A 20,578-nucleotide genomic window follows, 5' to 3' on the forward strand; every position below is an offset into this window, starting at 1 on the left:
TGTTGCTGCTGGTATGCTGGGCAAGGCTTTAGCTGTTGTACCACAATAAAATCCCCTTCTAGCTCAAGGGGTCTACTTAAAAGAAGCTTCTTTTAGATGAGAAGTGACATGACCGTGTTCCTTGGTCTTCCAGCAGCTGGTCAGGTCAACATTCTGAATGTTGCCAGCACGTGTGATGGAGGCAGGGGGCAAGGGCACAAAGTCAGGCGCTGTGGCTATCACAGTGGCATCCCGAGCATCGTCACTCACCGCAGCCATTTCTCTCTTTCTCACGACAGAGTGGTGCAGGGGATTGTAGTAGCCATCTGAGTGACTCCAGTGGCTTATGGGACATTGGCTTGGACCCTTTGTGACACCGTGCTGCATGGGATGATGACGACCCGGAGAGAAAAAAGGCCTGCAGTCACCCTCGCCTGCCTCCTCTTAGCCACAGCAGGCTGCTTCGCTGACTTGAGTGAGTGCTTTCCTTCCCTTTCTCAGCCTGCCCGTCTCAAAGAACATTTGCCCCTCGTGTCAAGTAGAAATACTACACATTCAGTAGGAACCGTTTAAAAAGGCCTGCCCTTTCCTGGATTTCGAAGAACACTTCATTCCCACTGGCCTCCAGGGACACACTCAGGAATACAAGATGACAAATCATCTTGGCAAGACCGTATCAGTTATATTTTAGTATCATCATCATTTCGAATATATACCAGAGGAGAATGAATACTAACAACTGCCTTTTATTGAGGACGTACATGAGGTTATGGCAGGCAGTTCACGTGCATTAGTTGTGAGCTTCACGACAACCCTGTGAAGCGAGTATTACTAGCCCCGTTTTGTAGGCAAGAAATGGAGACACAAAAAGGCAAAAGTGACCTGGCTCAGAAGCAGTGGCGCTGGGATGGGGGCCCGGGTCCGTCCAACCCCAGAGCCTAAGCTCTTGCCTCTACATCATGCTGCCACTCCAGTCTGCCTTTGAGAACGAGCACAGGTTGGAGAATGGACCAAGGACAGTAGAGTTCTTCAGAGAAAGACCAACCCCTCTGGGTTGCTCAGTTCTGAAAGGCTGCCTGGGGGCTGTGCTTCTAAAAAGGTCATGTTATTGGTTTCGTGAAGGTTGTCCGTTCACTTCTGCGTCCCCGTTCTTCCTCCAGACCAGGTCCCCCAGGTCACTGTCCAGCCCTCTTCCACTGTCCAGAAGCTGGGAGGAACTGTGATCCTGGGCTGCGTGGTGGAGCCCCCGTGGATGAATGCCACCTGGCGCCTGAACGGGAAGGAGCTGAATGGCTCGGATGATGCTCTGGGCATCCTCATCACCCGCGGGACGCTGGTCGTCACTGCCCTCAACAACCACACGGTGGGACGGTACCAGTGTGTGGCCCGCATGCCTGCAGGAGCCATGGCCAGCGTGCCAGCCACTGTGACACTAGCCAGTGAGTACTGTTCCTTTGTCCTTCTGCCACGGTGCCCTCTTTCTAACTCTCTCCCGTTCTCGCTCTCTCCCCCAGGCCCTTCACACCCCATGTCATTTGTCTTCATATAAAAGGAGGCCTTACAGGGGCGCCTGGTTGGCTCGGTCGGTTAAGCGTCCGACTTCACTCATGTCATGATCTCACGGTCCGTGAGTTCGAGCCCCGCATCGGGCTCTGTGCTGACCGCTCAGAGCCTGGAGCCTGTTTCAGATTCTGTGTCTCCCTCTCTCTCTGACCCTCCCCTGTTCATGCTCTGTCTCTCTCTGTCTCAAAAATAAATAAATGTTAAAAAAAATTTTTTTTTTAAAAAAAAGGAGGCCTTACAATTTGACATTTCAAATCAGAGAGTGGTAGCTGCCTAGCAGTCCCCGATGGTGGGGGACCACTGTGCCCTGGGGACGCTGTTTTCTCTGAGTAGGGACACTGTTGCAGAGGGTGTCTAGAAAGAGGGGAACTCAGCATGGTTGAACTGTGTGTGTGGGCCCCAGAAATGGGCCACACTATGTGGCCGTGCCTTTCTACGTGGTTATCTGGGGGTGCTTGTGCCAGCTGCCCCTTCATCCCCCACACTCCATCCTCATGGTGGTTACTGTCAGAGCACTTACACGGCCATGTGTGGGTCTGAGCAGAGCTGCCCGTCCCACACCGAGCCTCCTGTTTCAGGGGCAGACATGGTCCACATGCCTGGGATACAAATAGTAGAGCACAACAAAAAGGAAACTGTGTGACAAAGAGTAAAACGAACAGAAAAGAGGATGAGATTGGGGATGGTTTGGTCCAAGGGGGATGCCGGGAAAAGGCTTTATGCTCCTCTTAATATGTAATTACCACTTGGGAATATTATGGTACCCAGGTGCAAAGCACACATTACCTGGTTTTCTACCCATTGTATACATATGAGAGACCAGACTTATCTGACGAAATAAACTTCAGAAGGCTGCAGGGCAGCCCCAACATCCGTTCTTAATGTGGAGTCTGTAGCCAGGATATATTAAGAATGACCTCTTCTTTCCTGGAGCCTGAAGTATGGGGAATAGGGAGCCTTGTTGAGACTTTAGTGGTATTTGTATTAGAATGTTGAGATGTCCAGAGCTTGTTTGCTCATGACCTAGCAGTGTCCCCTTACTCCTGACAGCCTTGCTTTGGACTTCCATGTCACCATCATTGTCACCCTCCTGAGTATGTTAGGAGTCATGCCAAAGCAGCAAACTTGGGAAATGCTTCGCTCCTTAAAGTTTGGTTGGGGTCCCTGGGGGTATGTGAGGCCTGAGGCCTGGGAGGAAAGTGGGAGGAGATGGTGAAGCAGAAAAGCAGGGGATAAAAGACCCCGCCCTGGTTCCCAGGTCCCTGGAGGGACTTCACTCCAAGAGAGAACAGAACAGAGACACCCCGCAGGCAATATTCATGTTCTTTTGGAAAGCATCAAGCAGCCCCACCCTTTTCTCCGGAAAAAGGAGAGGAGAAAGGAGAGGGCAGGGAGGGTTCCTCATCTGTCTCCCCAGGGGACTGGGAGGAGCCTGACTGCATCTTAGAGCCTCCCCACACAGTGAGAGCCATTTGCTGTGGTGGCAGAAGGAACACCTACTGAATGTGAGCTCTAAGTCTCTGGGAAGCAGGGTAGCATACTCTGCATGCTCCGGGAGAGAGGCAGACCCTCACTGTGCTTGTGGGGTGCAAGGAAGGTGCTGGCTGATATAGGTGAGGAGGGTAGTGGACAGGGAGGGGTTATCTCATCCTATAAGAAGGGCTGAGGTCAGAGCTACACTTCTTCTATCATATCCTCTTTCATGTTTTTAAATTGTAATGAAAACTGCATTACAGAAAGTACAGAATTCATAGGAGATACCATTTCCCCTCACCCCACCGTCTTCACACAACCATTACCATTTTGGAGTGTGCACTTCCAGTCTTTGTCCATACCAATACTTGCTTTTTTACTGAAGTATATAATTGACATACAATATTAGTTTCAGGTGTATAGCATACGTTGTGTACATTGTGAAATGATCACCGCAATGAGTCTCGTTACCATCTGTCACCATACAATGTCACTGTTACTGATTGTATTCCCTGTGCTGTACATTATTATCTCCATGGCCTATTTTATAACCTGGAAGCTTGTACCTCTTGATCTCCTTCACCCATTTTTCCATCCCCACCCCCGCCGACCCCAAACCTCCCCACTCTGGCAACCAGCACTCTCTTCTCTGTATCCATGAGTCTGGGTTTTGTTTTGTTTATTTTTTAGATGCTACCTGTGAGTGAAATCATGCGGTATTTGCCTCTGACTTACTCAATTAGCATAATGGCATGCCCGTACCTTCACACTATTTTAATGATACTAGTGAATATACAGTTTCTATCCTTATTCTCTCCCCCTTGACATTGTGTGATCAGCATTTTTCCGTTGGCCGTATGACCATATTTACTTGTTCTTTTGTATTGAGTATAAAATGCATCCAGTAAAGTACACAGAGTGCACTAATAAGTGAATAGCCTGATGCATTTTTCATATGTATACAACTATGTGGCCATCACTCTAGAAGGTTTGTCTATGCCCTTCGCTAGTTAACCTGCCCCCCTACCTTAAACCCCCATCGGAGCAGGTTCATAGTTACTGATGACCCTAGAACATCCCCTGAGGGACTCTGTCATATGTACTGAGCACTTTTTCTATTGGTGTGCAATTAGGTCGCTTCCACTGGTTTCTTATTACAAGTAAGATGTGCCTTTTAGCAGTGTTCGAGCCTTTAAAGGATAATCCTGCTCATCTACAAGTATTGCTCATCTACAAATGGTCAGCACGTGTCTGTGGAGACTCAGGAAACTCCATAACCATTCATTCGGCCTAATTAGGAGCCAGCCTGAACCTTTTATATGGAGGAAGGGATAGTTGGAGAGTCGAAAATTTATGGTGGATCCCTCCTTCTGCTTCAAGGTGTATCTGTGTGAGGAGAGACCATTTTTAGCCTTTATTTGTAAAAAATTCCTGGCCACTTCTTTCTCTGGTGCTCGAAGGGATCTGCGGTTGGCAGTGAGGACAAAGGGGAGGGTTTGGTTGCAACCCAGAAGGCACAGTGAGAGAAGAGGAGGCTTGTGCAGAAGCCCAGAGAGTCTTGCTTGAAAGCCAAGAGCTGTTGGCTCGTCATTGAGACATGAATCAGAAGTGACATGTTTGGGGCTGACCAGAGGGCCCGAGAAGCGCTGGAGATGGAGAGAGCAGGCTTCGAGGGGCCGCATCCCGGAGAACAGGGAGTCAGTGGGGTGGAACTGCAGCCTCCCGGGCTTGGAGGAGGCAGCGGGAAGGCGGGAGCGGCGGCAGAACGGGGTGCTGTCTTTGGGTTCGTGCCATGGGGGATTTGGCCCAGACCTGGCAGTTAGATTAAGTTTCCGAAAGCACATTCCTGAGCAGAATGGGGGCTGTGTTTTGCTGGTTGGCTGATGGAGGGCGGCCGAGCGGCGAAGGGATTACCGAGGCCTGGTCTGCATTTAGAGGGAAGGCCAGGCAGTGGCGTGCCCCTGCACACGCACACACACCCGCCCACACTGGCCACTTAAGGCTTCCTTTTCCTCTGGCCTCTTTTGCATGCGTTCAGATGTCCATCCTGAGACAAAGCACTTGCTGTTCGGCCTACCTAGCAAGATATCGCCTCCCCAGTCTTAGTGAACTCCTAGATCGCTGAGACCTCTCCGTATTGGGGGCTGGGAGCTGGCTTGAGGATTCAGGGGTGGGGAAGAGGCCCCCCGGCAGACCTTTTCCTGGTACACATCTCTTTTACTTAGATGCTGGAGGCTGGGGGTACTCTTGGACTTCACCCCTGGCTGTTGACCTGAGGCTTCTGGTCTTCAGGTAAAATGGAACCCACACGGGTAAATACCATCTTCATTCCATGTGGCGGTGTCCATCCCACTCCTCTGCACAGAACTTGTTTTCCTATTGAACCTAGACTTTGCGGTAGACTTCGCTCTTGCTGCTGATGCCTCACCTCAGACCACCTTGTCTAATTCTTGAATTTTGAAATACTTTTCACTTTGATCTCCTTTCTTCCTTTCTCCTTTTTTATAAGCTTTACGCCAGGAGGTCAGCCACACTACGTGGCTCAAGTGTTCCCACTCTGCACCTGAACCAACAGCAGACCTTGCCAGGGAACACCGTATTCCTTTTTTCTGTATTCTGATTCCGCCTTAGAATTGTTCTCAACACAGCCTGGCAAGGAGTCACAATTCATCAGAGCTGGCATACAGTGTGAAAGCTCTTTTCTATCCCTTACCTCTAATAATTCAACTAAACTCCTACATAATTCTTCATTTTTAACGTTCTCCCATTTTTTTATCCTTTAATTCTGCCAATTATCCTATCACCCCTAGGTCCCCTTCATTGTGGGAAATACAACAGGTGGTCACTGGGTAGTAATCCTATAGCTGGAAACTTGAGTCCTCAAGCTAATGTGGAGTCTTAAGCTGATGCTGGTTTAATTGAGACCGGATCTGTAACCCCTCTATAAGGCCTTTAAGCATTAAGACCCAGGCATGTACCTGAATTATCCTCTCTCTGCCCTCAGATCTTAGAAGGTGAGTCTGCTGACAGGAAAGGAAGGAGCTCCCCTTAGGCAGCTGTCTCTATGACTGGCTCTGAGGAATGCTCAGAAGGTGACAGGGCCCTTTGTCACCATAATTTAACCCGTGAATAAAATGAAGAGACAAACTAATATGGTGGGTGGGAGGAGAAGAAAGTTAAAAAAAAAAACCCTGGGTTTAAGTTTTAACTCTGCCCCTAGAAGTCGGTGTGACTTTGGGCAAGTCACTAAATCACTTAGATTACCACAACTATGAAGTGAGCACAGTGATAGTTACAGCATCCATCTCCTGAGTTTTCTTGTTTTTTGTTTTTGGGGGTTTTTTTTTTTTTTTTTTTTTTTTAAGGATTGGATGATATGCTAGTAATATGTTGAAACATTTTATAAATTCTGGGCTTTCCTCATTCACCCCTTAGGTTGGTGAACTTTTGTGGAGTGCCCTCCTGCAGGAGGCTCTGGGGCCTGTGGCCAGCCATGTGGTGCCCAGCTCCATTCTGGGAACAGTCTTCAGAAGACCAAGTCCAGGGAATGGCAAAGCCTTCACTCCTACCAGACCCAAGACAAAGGGCTAGCTTGTTGGGAAGAGAGAACTAACTACCCCACCTCCTGCGAATTTCTCAGCTCTTTGTATACACATGCTCTCCAACCCAGATTCCTACCTCCTAGCTGCCTTGGAGAATAGCCATGGTGTCCCTGCACTGCGTGCTGTCCCCGTAGCCCACAGAGCTACTCCATTTCTGCTTCTGCTGGCTCACCACTGCTTGTTCTTCTAACTGGGTACTCGCTGGTTTGTGCTGGTAGGCTGGGCTGACCCTGGCCCTCGGGACAGTGATTCCACAAACAGAAAGCTGTGTTTCCTTTTGTTCAGCTTCCCCCACCTCTGATTCCCATCAGACACTTCCTTAAGGTCTTCTAGGCTCGGACCCTGAACTGGAATAGGCCATAAAGGACCACTGTGGACATGTCTTTATTACAGTATTTCTAGGGGCGCCCGGGTGGCTCTCTCGGTTGTGTCCAATTCTTGATTTCGACTCAGGTTGTGATCTCATGGTTCGCAAGTTTGAGCCCCTCATTGGGCTCTGTGCTGACAGTATAGAGTCTGCTTGGGATTCTCACTCTCCTTCTCCCTCTCTCTCTGCCCCTTTCCCCCTCAAATATTTAAAAAAAAAACAAAACAATAAATAGAATACCTCTAGCTTCCTTTATCCCTGGTTTGGTCAGGCTCTCCAGAGAAGCTGAACCAGTTACACATACAGGCATATTTTGGAGATAATTCGAGTTTAGTTCCAGACTACTCACAAGAAAGTGAGTCAAATTAACTTTTTGGTTTCCTGGTGCTTATAAAAGTTATATTTATACTATATTGTAGTCCATTAAGTGTACAATAGCATTATGACTTAAAAAAGTACATACCTTAATTTAAAAATACTTCATTGTTAAAAACACTAGCCATCAACTGAGCTTTCAGTGAGTTGTAATCACTGATCACAGATCACCATAACAAACATAATAATGATGACAGGATTTGAAATATTGTGAGAATTAATAAAATGTGACACAGAAAATGAGCAAATGCTATTGGAAAATGGCACTGATAGATTTGCTCTATGTAGACTTGCCAAAAAACTTCAAGTTGTAAAAAACAAACAAAAACCCCAGTATCCACAAAGTGCAATAAAATGAGGCATGCCTGCCTAGATATATGGAGAAGGAAATAAAAGGAAAAATAGATTTATTTTACAGAATTGCTTCACATGATTGTGGAGGCTGTTAAGTCCAAAATTCACAGGGCAAGCCAGCAGTCTGGAGGTGAGGAAGTCCCACTGGAGAACAGCACTCATTCTCCAGCACTGAGTTTAGTGTGTGGGTGTTTTGGAGATTGGTGTCCTGAGAATTGGGGAGTGTTCAGAATTCCAGCCGAGTACCGTAAGACCTGACCCTTGCCTTTGAGGAGCTCTTAACCTAATGGAGAATATTGACCGCAGTAACATGGTAGCCACAAAGCAAGTCAAACCCATGAGTTCCCTGACAGAGATATAAACAGATTTTATTGGGAGCTCAGGCTAACCGTGATTCATCTCCATTTCAGGGAATTGAGGAAGGCTTGGGAGTTGAGCCTTCAAGAATGTGTGTGGGACAACCTTCCTCATTTTTTGAGTTCTCTCCTACCTTTCTCAGACCTACAACTGAATTTAACTCTTAGCATCGTGTACTTGGATTTAAGCCCAGTGTATTTTCTGGGATGGTGCAGACACTTCCATAGCGACTTTAATTTCCGGAGTGAGGTAATTCCTTGGGGAGTTCAGTCAAATCCTGAAAGTAGCTACTAAGTGATTGTCTCTCTCTTGCTACCCCATCTGATTCCCCCGTAACTCCTCCCATTTCTCACCGTTTCTCTTTTCCCTTTGGGAATGTATGTTTTGTGATTAAGAAAGGAAACTTCAGAGCATTTTCTCCAGTGCCATTCCTCTCCGCCAGTCTGCTTCAGCCAGCTGGTGAGTCCTTGACAAAACAAGAAGGAACCATTCGCTCCAAGTTGGAAAAACATTTGTTGTTAGCTTAGGCATCTTGGGGAATCCTGTGCAAGCCCTTTGCTTTGCAGTGAAGGGGCGGTGGCAGGAAGAAGAGCTGGGGAGGGAAAGGAAACACAGGTGGCCTCCTGTGCTGGTCCAGGAGGGGGAGGGAGTCTGCCGCTGAAAGCTGGGCTTGGCGGTACTGGCAGGCTGAGTGGGAGAGACTGAGGCAGCTCTATGGTGGGGAATACACCGTTGGAAAGGGAGAATGAGCCTAAGGGTGAAATTCAGCTGCTTTATACTGTAAGGTTTGTTTTGCTTTGCCAGTTGGACAAGAAAATTATTGACAGCTTCAACCCAAAAGGAGCTAAGCAGGAATATCTAAATAGGAAATAACTAAGGAATACCTTACAGTATTAAACCGAAGTCCTATTAACCTTTTCTGTTTTGTACTGGATATAGGCGGTATCCGATATTCTAAATATCACAAGAATTTTCTGATATTCTAAAGAAATCTCTAAATGACATTGGCGACACTAATCCCATCAGGCCTGGTATAAGTACTGAGACAAACATGTGATGTGAGCTCAGCCCAGTGCATCATGGCAGTAACTGTCTACCCCAAATAGCCAGGGTTCCAATTCTCTATTTAGCAATGGTCAGAATTTACCAAAAGAAGATATCAAGTCCACGATGCGTCTTCTACCGAGGACACGCTTAGAACTCCTACCCTTTCCCCTCCTCAGCCTGTTCTTTGCCCATATAGCCACATGCTTAAGTAAAATCTTAGGTCCACCTTCTAATCTAAGAGAGAAGGGGAGGACCTCCAGTTTGTTGAGCAGGTACTACCTATAAATTCAATGAGCCAGAACAGACTTTGAGAAGCCTTTTGTACAGGAAGGCGAGGGAAGCATTGATCAGCTCACTTGAAATCCCTGGAGCCCTCTAAGGAACATGATGCAAGATGATTTAAAAAAAAAATAAAAAAATCAAGACAGCAGATGAATCCCTTGGCTCCCCCTTTTTTGAGTGTGGAAAAATTTAGGAATTTCTACTTTGGCCCTTTTTTTTAGACTTTCAACCCTTCCTGGAATCTGGTAATAACCCTGAGAACAGTACAACCCCTGCAGGTGGGTCAGTGTTCCCATCTAAGATAAAGGACTATCACTGAAGAGTGAGAAAAAAAAATGTAGGCAAAGGGGAAAAAAAGCTAGCTGAGGCAAAACCAGCATTTTGGGGGGTGAGGGAGAATCATGTTTAATGTTGAATGACTGTGTTCCTTTACTTAACAACCTGTGAAGACTCCAGGAATTACGGAATAGGACTCAGGCTGTGGCATAGCCCATAAGCCCAGCCCGTCTCTCGGCCTCCCCTCTGGACCCACCAGACTCTGCCATTTCCTCATCTCATCTTGCACTTTCCCCTTATTTTGGGAATGGTGCCCCATCTACCTGCAACACCGTCCTCTCTACTCCCTTTCCCAGAGTATTGCTGTCTCCCTTGGGTTAACAAATTCCTTCTCAGTTTTTCAGATGCGAATATCTTCTCTAGGGATCTTTTCTTGACACCCTCAACTTCCCAAGTATGGAGTGGGGTCTCCTCTTCCCAGCTTCCTTACCATCCTGTCTTTACTTCTGTAGCCCTCTCATTTGCCTGGAGGGCAGAGACTTTGTCATTTATCTCTGTGACCACAGGGCCTGGCACAGAGTAGGCCTCTAGGGAATGTCTAGAAAGAGGAAGACTCCTAGATAATATATGTTTGAAGTCCAGAAGGCCAAGAAGGGCATGCAAAAGGTGAACAAAGATTTCTTCACCAAATCCTGACATATTAAAAGGCTTAAAAAAAAAAATGAAGTAAGAACTCTGGGTATAAACAGGTTGAAGACACAAGTAGATTCAGGGAGGGCTCAGAAAAATTGATGGATGTCAGAAGTCTAAAGGTCTGTTTACAAGGAATTGAGATGTTTGGAGGAACCTCTGGAAACTTTGAAGGGAGATACCAGTGAATGTGGCTCCACGTCCTATGAGACACTTCATGGGACACTCTCCGAGGTAGTGGGTGGTTGGCATCAGTAGCCACCACTGCTTGTAGGAATATGTAATTTCCAGGTGTGTGGGCAGAAAAAGTAGCACCACTGTGGGCCCCAGTGGCCTTAGGGCAGCACCCCTGCCTCTCCGACCCAGAGTTCTGTATGTGAGGACCATGCTGAAGTGCTCATCTCCATTCTTCCCCAGTGCCTTGGCCTCCCGTTTTCTCTCCCCTCCCTCTTCCTGTGCAGGCTGCCAGCCTGCCAGACGCTCTGTCAGGATCCAGTTCTGGCTCTCATGATCCAGACCACCAGGATTCACATTAATTTTCCCATTGCTAAGTTTATAATTTGTATTTCGTTGATCAGAGAAATATGTATGATGTGGGTTACTGGCAACTAAATCTTTTTTTTCCCTTCTCTTTCTCCTAAGTGTGTTTTTTCAAACCATTTCATTCCTTCATTTGGTCCCAAAAGAAACTCCCAAGTTCTGCTAACCAGCCCTACCTCAGTGCAGAACTGAAGTCAGATAAATGAGATGGTCTACAGACATCTCCGTGCATCTGGCTGCCAGACTCGGTGGAGACGTGGCTCCCATCCTTGCCTTGTCTTCAAGGATTAATCACATCTCCCATTTTCTTATTTCTTTTGTAAAGAAGATTTTTAATGACTCGAGCCAAGAAATTCCTGAAACATTAGGCCAGTTTATTGCACATCGTTTTAATGACATTGCCAACTAGGTCCTTTTTATTTTCCCTTCTCTCTGTCCCACTCCTCCCTTTATATCCTCTCTCCTCTCCTGCCCACCTCCAGTCTTGATTTTGATCCTCTGCCCTCATTCTCGTGGCTCTTTCATCTCTTCTCTGCCCTCAGCTTTCTCCCACTGCTGAAATCTGAGTGCAAACTCCACCTCAACTCAAGGGGAAAGAAAGAAACACAAGATTGAACAACTAGTGTGTTTGGCATCTGCCAAGGCCTTTTTAGATACCCGTGGAGACTGTTTTTATTTAAATAAGGGAGAGCATATGCCTTGCTTTCATCAGAGAGTGTGTTTGAGAAATTTCATGTCATGTTTCCATGGCTCTCAGGAGAGAGGTTTGCAGCCAAAATTATTTGTGCAATTGGACAGGCAGAAAAAAATCCTAATGAAAGGAAATCTATTCATCCACTCGCGCGGCCTGCGGAGGGAGGACGAGTACTCCCTCTGTCAATTCCCTTTGCCCTTTCTAAGTTGCTCGGGAGCTCAAGGCCACCTGACCTAGGTTGGGATGCTCGTGGAGGTGGTAGGGACTAAGCCTGCCGACCCGACTCTTGCAAGCTATCGTACCCTGCTTTGCGTGTTGTTTTGACCTGTCTCATCTATCAAACTACAGGTCTCTGAGGTTAGGAACTGCATTTTTGTCTTCATGATATCTTCTGCAGTGCCGGGCTTACTAGACAATTCTGTAGCTCCTGGCTGAATGAATAAATCAGTGATGCCTGGAGGGCATGGTGTGTGTCAAATGCCTACTATCGAGTAGGCTGATTTTGCCCAGCCTTGTGGGCTATAGTTGGGTTTGGCTTCAGCCGTCTGTGTGACAGGGCTACGTGCTGGCAAAAGGCTTAGTCACTACCCAGAACGCGTGGCTTCTGAGACGCTCGCCCATCCCGCAGTAAACCCCATCCTTTCCGGGCGCCGGGCTTTCTGGCCTAATGGAAGCCCAGCTCTGCTCCAGGCTTCCTCTGTTTCTGTAGTTGGTTGCCATGGTTTCCCACCTGCAGAGCGCTTGATTTCAGAGGGCTCATCTTGGGGCCATGCCAAGGCATGGGTGCTCAGGTGAGTTGGAGGATGAGAGTAGTGTTGTGATTCTCTGCCCATCAGTGAAGCAGTATGGGGCATGGGAGCGCCCCTGCACTGCCAGAGCCCACATAGGAAGGCAATGCCTAGGACCCTGCACCTTCTCAAACTCTGCCCCCAAGTCCATCCTGCAGAGAGGTGAGCCACAGGTTCTGCCGGAGAAAGCTCTTCGTTTTACTTCCTTTGAAACTTTGCCATCTTTCAAAAACCAATCGAGACGCAGAGAAGGGCCGGGTCAGCATGAGGGGTGCGATATTAGGGCAAAATCTTTCTATGCTTCGTAACATCAGCCATAGGCACAACAAGCCACCGCAGGGCCAGTTGAGGCCTGGAGGCCACAAGAGTTAGGCAGTAGAATCATCAGCCCGGAAACTTGCCACTGGCCAAGAGGCTACTAAGCTGTCCTGGCAGCATTGCCAAGAGAGCCCAATATGACACCCCCAGAATCTGGTGGGTCCCGTCCAAACCTGAGCAGTCAAGTACATGCTTATCCCTATGCAGGGGGAAGGGACAGGACTGACTCTACATAAGAATGCCTGGATGGGTAGAAGATGACTTTTTTAAATAAATATTCCGCAGAGTTCACGGAGATGGGGATGTCGGTGACCCCCTGTGGCTTCCAGACAAAGGCGCTGTCTTGCCTGACTTCTTAACTGTGACTTGCAGCCTAAGAGAGATCTCAGGAAGAGGAGGCCCAGATGAGGAAATGCCTTGAAGATCCTTACGGATTACACCAGAGGCATTCTGCTATGATGCAATGCACCCTCTAACTGGATGTGTAAACTGTATAAAAATTGGGAGGATGAGCCTACAATTAAGATTTGACAGTTTTGTGTCATGGGAATTCATGAACATAACCCAAATATTGTAATTTAATTCATAGTTCTGCTGAGCCAAAGGAAGGATCCAAGCTAGAAGGTGATAAGAAGTTCAAATGGACTTAACATAAAACCTGTCTATTTGTAGATAGATAGGTTTCCAAAAGTTCTTGTTTTCCTCCCCATTTTCCCTTGGCTCAGAAGGTAAGTGCCTGATGTACCCTGTAAATGTGAAGAGGAAACACTGAGCCTATCACATGACTTATGTCTGAACAAAGCCCTGTAATCTGTGTACCTAAGAGCCCTATGGAAGTAATGTATCAGAAGATACATCTTCCATTAAGAAACTGAGGGCTTAGAAAAGAGGGAACTAGGCAGGGTTCTGTATGGAGCCTAAACTATTTTGGGCTTTCTTAGCACAAAATTCTGTGAGAAGGAAATTCTATAAATCCAGAGATGGCCCTAAAGACCAGGGCTTCTGTTGAGAGCTGAGGAACAAGAGTTGGGCTTATTGGCATTTGATTAGTGCAGACAAGTTAATAAAATAGCCGAAAGAATACACAAAGAGGATGCACAAGAGGGGTCTGGGGGAAGGTAAGAGGATTAAAGCTGCAAAAACATTCCTCTAATGGATTTCTCAAACACACCAGTCAACAGGCAAGGGCAGGTGTCCTGTCAAACCATTTCCCCATGAAACCCGATCCATCATTCTGCAGTGAGGCCTGTTAACCCCATTTGAAACTCAAGGGCCTGCCCCCCCCACCCCAGCCCCGTCCCAGTGAGGTGCCCTGAGCAGCCCCGGGGACTGGCCAGGAAACCGGCTTTGCAGACAAAGGAGCCTGGGAACAGACTGGTTTCCTTCACTTGCAGCCAACCAGATCTCTGCATCTGCCTCATCTGGTGGCTGCTTAGGCCATTACTGATCATGATGTCTCCACACCACCCCCGCCCCTACCCCCAGTCTCCTTCCTGCCTAAAAACACTAGAGAAGGGTACTCTGATTTTCACATCCATCATCACTTTGTTACTCTGCCTTTGATCCCTTAGTGAAACTCAACTTTACTCCAGCAGCCAAATTGGATGTGTTTGTCTAGTGAAGCAGCAGCTAAGGCTTAAGCTTGGGAGGAACAAGGAGGGGACAGGGCCAAGGACCTAACTACTCCTTATTTCTTTTGAAGCCAGGAAGACTGGTCTGCCAGTAGGCCCTTGTGGGGAGCTGGATGCCCAGCTGGGGTGTCCTCGGTCCTGCCCACATGAGCTGTTGTGCACATGTTGGCATCGGAACAGAGGGGCTCTCTGGCCACATGGCTGACCGGTGCCCAGCTTTGCGCCTTCCCCACCGCACGGCCTTCTGTCTCCGACTTAGCAATTGTCACAGGGTGCAGAAGGAGCCAAGAGGGACTGAGGGAGGGGGTGGGGGTGCGTATGTTTTCTAGTATTGGGTCAGTGAGGTGGGTGCACGGAGGAGGACGTGAGCTGTGCCTGGATAAACTCTCAGTTACAATGGCAAGAGCCTGGGCCATTAGCGTGGAGATGGCATTCTGGTGCCAAACTCCTTTCTTGTAAAATGATCTGTTTAAGTATATTCTTGCTTGAGGCAAATTTCTTTGGAATGAAATAAAGAAGAGGAGGAGGAGGAGGAAAAAAACTCAATCTCTTGGTGGAGTAGTTTTAGATTTACTTTTTGATGACAGAATTTTCCAGATGCCCCTGAGCTGACAATCGCTCACAGCTCTCTTTGTGGAGATCCTCCTGACTTGGCAGGTACAGCACGCACTGTGCCGAGGAGGATTAAGGCTTTTGCATTGTTTAAGTGCATTGCTTTTGAAAAGCAGTTAGTAATATTTAGCCAGAACACACTGCGCCCAGACCATCCACCCCTTCCCGTAGTCCGTATCTCCTTCCTCTCCGAGAAAAAAACACATCCGCTGTTTTGGCTGAGAAGCTCAGCCAGGACTGGGCTACATAATTTTGGGGGTCTAATGCAAAATGAAAATGTGGGGTCTTTTGTGCAAACGTTAAGAATTTGAAGACGGTGATGGCAGAGCATTGAGCCAAGTGCTGGCCCCTTCCAGGCTCAGAGCCACATTCAGCTATACAGATGGCAGTCCCATGAAGCGGGCCTGGGGCTCAACCTTTCAAATTGTTCATTCATTTAACGAGGATTTGTAGGGAATTTGCTGTATCCTGCATACTGTGCAGTGGGGCTTAGGGCTGGGGCGTGGAGTGCAAAATTAATAGGCTGCCCCTTAGGAATTTCCAATTTAGCTGGAGTCAGATATCACATATACAAAATTAAATAATGATGAGAAAATTCTTTAACAGCCCCAAAGGCTCTACAACCCACCCAAAAGAAGGAATCCTTGAGTGAGAGCTCCCCTTGACCCATGTGCCTCACTTGAGGCGTTTACTTACCCCAGAAAGTAAAAGGGGGCAGTAGAAATCAATCAGGCAGTCTGCCTTTGCTTTTGCCACCCGCTTGTGAACAGCATGTATTTCCTACTCCACATTCATGAGACCTATGTCACATCTTTTCTGTGACTCTGGAAGTGACCTCTTAAGAAACATTCTATTTTAAAAATAGCCATACTTTGATAAAAGTTTGGCCATAAGTAGAGAAAAGATTTATAGAAAATTTGTTGTGGTAGGACTTTGTCCTTCAGCTTGTAGTATAGGTGAGACACAACTAGGAAATTTGAGTTCATAGGCAACATAAATGGGTATCTGGTACCTGATTTGAGGGCCCCAGTTTCTGAGATAGTCCCTCATTTGGTCATTCAGCATTTACTGAGCATCTAATGAGATCAGGCCCTGCGTAGGTTTAGACTTGGCCCCTGCCCCTGAAAAGTCCTACTGTTATAATCAGAGGGACAGTGATCCTTTCATAGAAACGAAAGGGCTTTCCTGTCCTGGCACAGCTTGTCTAAGAGCTTCTGGCAAGTTCCATCAGGTGGGAAACCTTCTGACCTCACTACGTGCCTTGATCACTGTGCTCTCCTGTAGTGACAGTAGTTTGTTTTTGGTAACTAACTGCCTTTTCTGTGAGAAACGTGGTTCCCACCTGCTCCCGTCACCTTCTTGCCTTCTCTGGGTCTCCAGGGAAAACAACACAGGCAGGTGGAGTCTTGCAGTGGAGTTGCGGTAAAAGCTCTGCGGGTGTCCGCTCTCAGGAGCTCACAGAATTTGGTATAGACAGCATTCAGAGAGGGTGCCTCCAGGGCTAAGTAGCTCTACGAAGGAGTGTTTGGGTAAATAGTCTCATCTTTCTTATCTTATGTCTTCTCTTCAATTCAGCTGCAGTCCTGATAAAATAAATTTGGCACGTGGCTTATGGCACAAGTATCCCGTTTTGTTCAGCAACTTCGGTGATTTGGCTCACGCAAAGAGAGTTTTGTTGTGTGAACTGTTAGATTGTTTGGGAAACATCCTGCTCTTGTTCCAGATGGATCTCCATCCTCTCCCAGTTTAGATTCCAGTCTTCCCACCAAGCCAAGTCAGAAGAGACAGCCACCATGCTGCAGACACTGCAGCCTGGTGTCAGGACCCTCAGCTCTCCCACATTCCACTGCCGTCAGCTACACTGGGGAGATCCCTCTTTACCTTAGAAAGCCCTTAGAGTGTCCACAGATCTCCCACCCCTAGCCCCGAGGAAGGATCAGCCATGACATGGAGTATAGCTCGTGGGTACCATCAGCCTTCCTGTTATAACCATGGTTGGTAACTAAGCAGAATCTTGGGCCTGTCGCTTTTATTGTGGATGACAAAGAAAAGCCAGGGAACTTGACTGAACTGGAAAAAAAAGAAATCACAATTCTCTTTCATCATTCCCTTCAGTCTCCATTCACTGAGCTGTGCCAGGGCACTTATGCCTTGATCATAACCCATCTCCAGCCAGGTTCAGTAGGGCCAATGGGCTTGGCCAACTTGCCCCCATGTCTCATTGTAACAGAAGAGGCTGGTGAGATATGAGAAGAGGTGAGATATCGCAGGCACCTCCTGATGGAATCCTGTACGTATGTCCCACCCTCCAGCTTATATATACCAAGTTAAACTCCCATGTAGTGATAAAGGCCACACATTCCATCCTCAAACTCTTACAACAGAAAGCTGGAGGAAGGACTTAGACCACTCCCAGAAAGCCCCCAGCAGGTGAGGCTTCTGCAGCTGTTTCTTGTGACTGAAGACACCAAGGCATCAACCTACCCGGAAATGTCACTTTGTTTCTGTCCTCCATCAATGCCCAATTGGCACCTTTTCTTCTCTCCACAGATCTCCAGGATTTCAAGTTGGATGTGCAGCATGTGATTGAAGTAGATGAGGGGAACACAGCAGTCATTGCCTGCCACCTTCCTGAGAGCCACCCGAAAGCTCAGGTCCGATACAGTGTCAAGCAAGAGTGGCTGGAGGCATCTCGGGGTGAGTGAGCAAGCAGGAGCCCAGAGGCCAAGGCCAGGAGGGAAGCTGACCACCTCCAACTACCGCCTCCCGAACCCCCATCCACATGCCAGCAGTCCCCTCCTCACACCGGTCAGCTGTCTTCTACCTTGCTATTTAGCCCTGTAGGATGCTAGACTTCCAAAATGGAGGTCTTCTGCCCTGTTGCGAGGAATCTCTTCATCCTTTGAGGCTCTGGAAGACGTTGCTGAGCTTCCACCATTTGAACAAGACTGTCGGCACAGTGTTCCTTGCCCCCAGGCACACACCGAGAGGTCGCCTGATGAACCCAGCCATTGGTGGAGCTGCGGCATTCCCCGGGGGGCGATGGAGCTCACCCCCCACCCATCAGGGGAATCTCTTTAGTGGGACTTGGGTTTTTCCCTCTCCCCATCTTCTTGGTGATGCGGCTGTCTCAGCTGACCTAGCTCCTGCTCAGGCCACGACATACTGGTCCGGGGGGGCCAAGCTTGGGTCCACAGAGTGCCTGTGAGGAGTAGGGATATCTCCCGAGATGAAGTCAGCTACTTCCCATAGCTGACCCTTCACTCAATGCCAGCTAGACCCTACGTGACTCAACCCACAGCTCAAAATGTATACCTTTTAAAATATCCTATAGAATTCAAACCTTTTCATCAACTTTTTCTGGTTATGAAGGGAAGATATGTTCTTATATTCTTATAAGGAATGTATATATGTTCACTACAGGAAATGTAGAAAACTATTTTTTGGAAGGGTAAAACCCCTGATCCTGCTGCTCAGAAATCACTGGAGAGTGCGAGGAATAGAGCAAAACTCTCCTTTGTCCCCAGCAGACACTTGGCAATAGCCCTCTGGAGGAAGCCTGCCTGTTCCATAGGAGAGGTCGAGGCGTTTTCTCTGTCAGGCACTTGCCTAAGCTGCTCTTACCTGGGGCAGCCCAGTGACAGGCAGGCACCAGGCTTAGTGAACCTGGATTTCAGAGACCCCAGGACCACCATGGCAGACCAGGCCACCAGAAAGCTTAGAGCTGAGGGCCAGTGCTTTGCTTGCCAGGAAGCCGACTGAACACCATCCCCAGCCAGTGGGGTGTCCAGAAGCCGTGAATCTGTCTCCTGTTGAAAGACAGGAAGCCCACCCCCACGGCACCTCTGGACCAGAAGCGGACAAAGTGTAGCAGACCCACGATGCAGAGGGAAGGGTTTCAGTGACATGCGTGGAGAAGGTGGTGGTTGGGAGTGTGAATATTCCTCCCTGGTTGCAGAAATTCAGGAGTGAGGTGGCTTAGAGCTGTGACCATGACAGAGACCCACGGGAAGTCCTATGCATTTCCCTCCTTCCTGGTGGCTTGCAGGAATGATCATCTCATCACCTGCATGTGCAGCATGGGCCCTTCAGTCCTTACAGTAGGCTCTGAGGCGGCACATGTCGTACCGTTCTACAAATGAGGAAACCGTATCTGAGAGGTCAGTCAGCTTGCCAAGAATCACAGAGTCCACGGCAGATCCAACGCGTAAGCCCAGGTCTGGCAGACCCCAGACCTTGCTTCGTTTCCACCCTACTCCAGCTCCTTTGAAAGTATAAAGCGTACTTCTGTAGACCTATGTGCTAACTCAGGGGAGTCCGCCAGCTAGCCAGTTTGTCAGCTAGTTGGTCAGGTTTACTCCTCAGCATTTCTGGCCCACTTGATTCGAAGTTTTGGTGGGAGAACAGCATTTTCAGTGTGGGCCTGTGGGGATTCAGGTGTACAGCTCACGGCTCCTGCCCTGCCTGCCCACCGGGAGGTGCCGGCTGCAGCTTTCTGGACCCAAACTCATCCTGTGTCCCCTTTTCTCAGATAACTACCTGATCATGCCATCAGGAAACCTCCAGATTGTGAACGCGAGCCGGGAGGATGAGGGAACGTACAAGTGTGCTGCCTACAACCCGGTGACCCAAGAAGTGAAAACCTCGGGCTCCAGTGACAGGCTCCGCGTGCGCCGTAAGGGGCAACAGGGTGTCTCACTGATGGAAGAGGCTGGTCGGGCTGAGGGGGGGGGGGGGGGGGGGCGGGGGGGGGCAGCGCCTGGGCCCCGGGTCTGTGGTCTCGGCAGGGGGGGGGGGACCTGGGGAGCTTGGACCAGCGGAGCATCCAGGACTCAGACAGAGCGGGGGTCCTCTCCCCACCAGCCGGCCACTCGCGGCCTCCCGTAGGCCCTTGCCTCATTCTGGGGGGTGGCTGTGCTTGCTGGTCCCTTTCCCCTGCCCATTGAGAGCTTCCCTTCATTGTGGGACTTTCATAGCAGGGATCTGTTGGGGCGTGTCTGCTGGGGCAGGACGGCCTGGTGCTCAGCAGCTGATGGCACGTGCATGGGAGAGATGATGGTGTGCCTGTGCCCATGTGAGGCCACAGGGCCTGCCTGGCACAAGGCCAGGCTGTGCCTACACTGCTGCTCACTGAAGTGTGCCCCGCACCTCACTCTGGGGATGGTCCGTGGAGGCCCACACACTCCCCCAGTCGTATGAGAACAACACTCACCTTTACCAAGCATCTCCTGTGTGCCAGGCCTTTTTCCAGCCTTCCCGCTTATTCATTGGAGGGACATCTCATGCAGAGTGTGGTCTTAGAGTCAGCACCAGAGGCAGATGTACTGTGAAGCTAAGGAAGCCAAGCTTCAGCACTCCCTCCCTCATGGAGTTTTTGTGTCCATAATTTTGCATTCTGTTTCTTTTTTTTTTTTTTTAATGTTTTTTACTTATTTTTGAGAGAGACACAGAGACAGAGTGTGAGCAGGGGAGGGGCAGAGAGGGAGACACAGAATCTGAAGCAGTTCCAGGCTCCGAGCTGTCAGCACAGAGCCCGAAGCAGGTCTCAAACTCCCAAACTGTGAGATCATGACCTGAGCTGAGGTCAGACACTTAACTGACTGAGCCACCCAGGCGCCTACATTCTATTT

The 20,578-nt window shown here is 48.7% G+C and overlaps 1 protein-coding gene across 1 annotated transcript in view; it reads left to right on the forward strand.

The window, feature by feature from the left end:
- Window positions 1–309: 309 nt before the first annotated feature.
- The window catches only part of BOC (BOC cell adhesion associated, oncogene regulated), a gene marked incomplete at its 5' end in the record, with an annotated part of 35,791 nt that continues 15,522 nt past the window's right edge, over window positions 310–20,578 (forward strand). Inside the window, 4 exons of the mRNA XM_049629174.1 lie at window positions 310–454; window positions 1,140–1,418; window positions 17,499–17,645; window positions 19,480–19,623. Of these exons, the coding sequence (XP_049485131.1) occupies window positions 310–454; window positions 1,140–1,418; window positions 17,499–17,645; window positions 19,480–19,623 (715 nt within the window). The remainder of the gene's footprint in view (window positions 455–1,139; window positions 1,419–17,498; window positions 17,646–19,479; window positions 19,624–20,578) is intronic.

Source organism: Panthera uncia, chromosome C2 (genome assembly GCF_023721935.1).
Source record: "Panthera uncia isolate 11264 chromosome C2, Puncia_PCG_1.0, whole genome shotgun sequence".
Classification (NCBI taxonomy): Eukaryota; Metazoa; Chordata; class Mammalia; order Carnivora; family Felidae; genus Panthera; species Panthera uncia.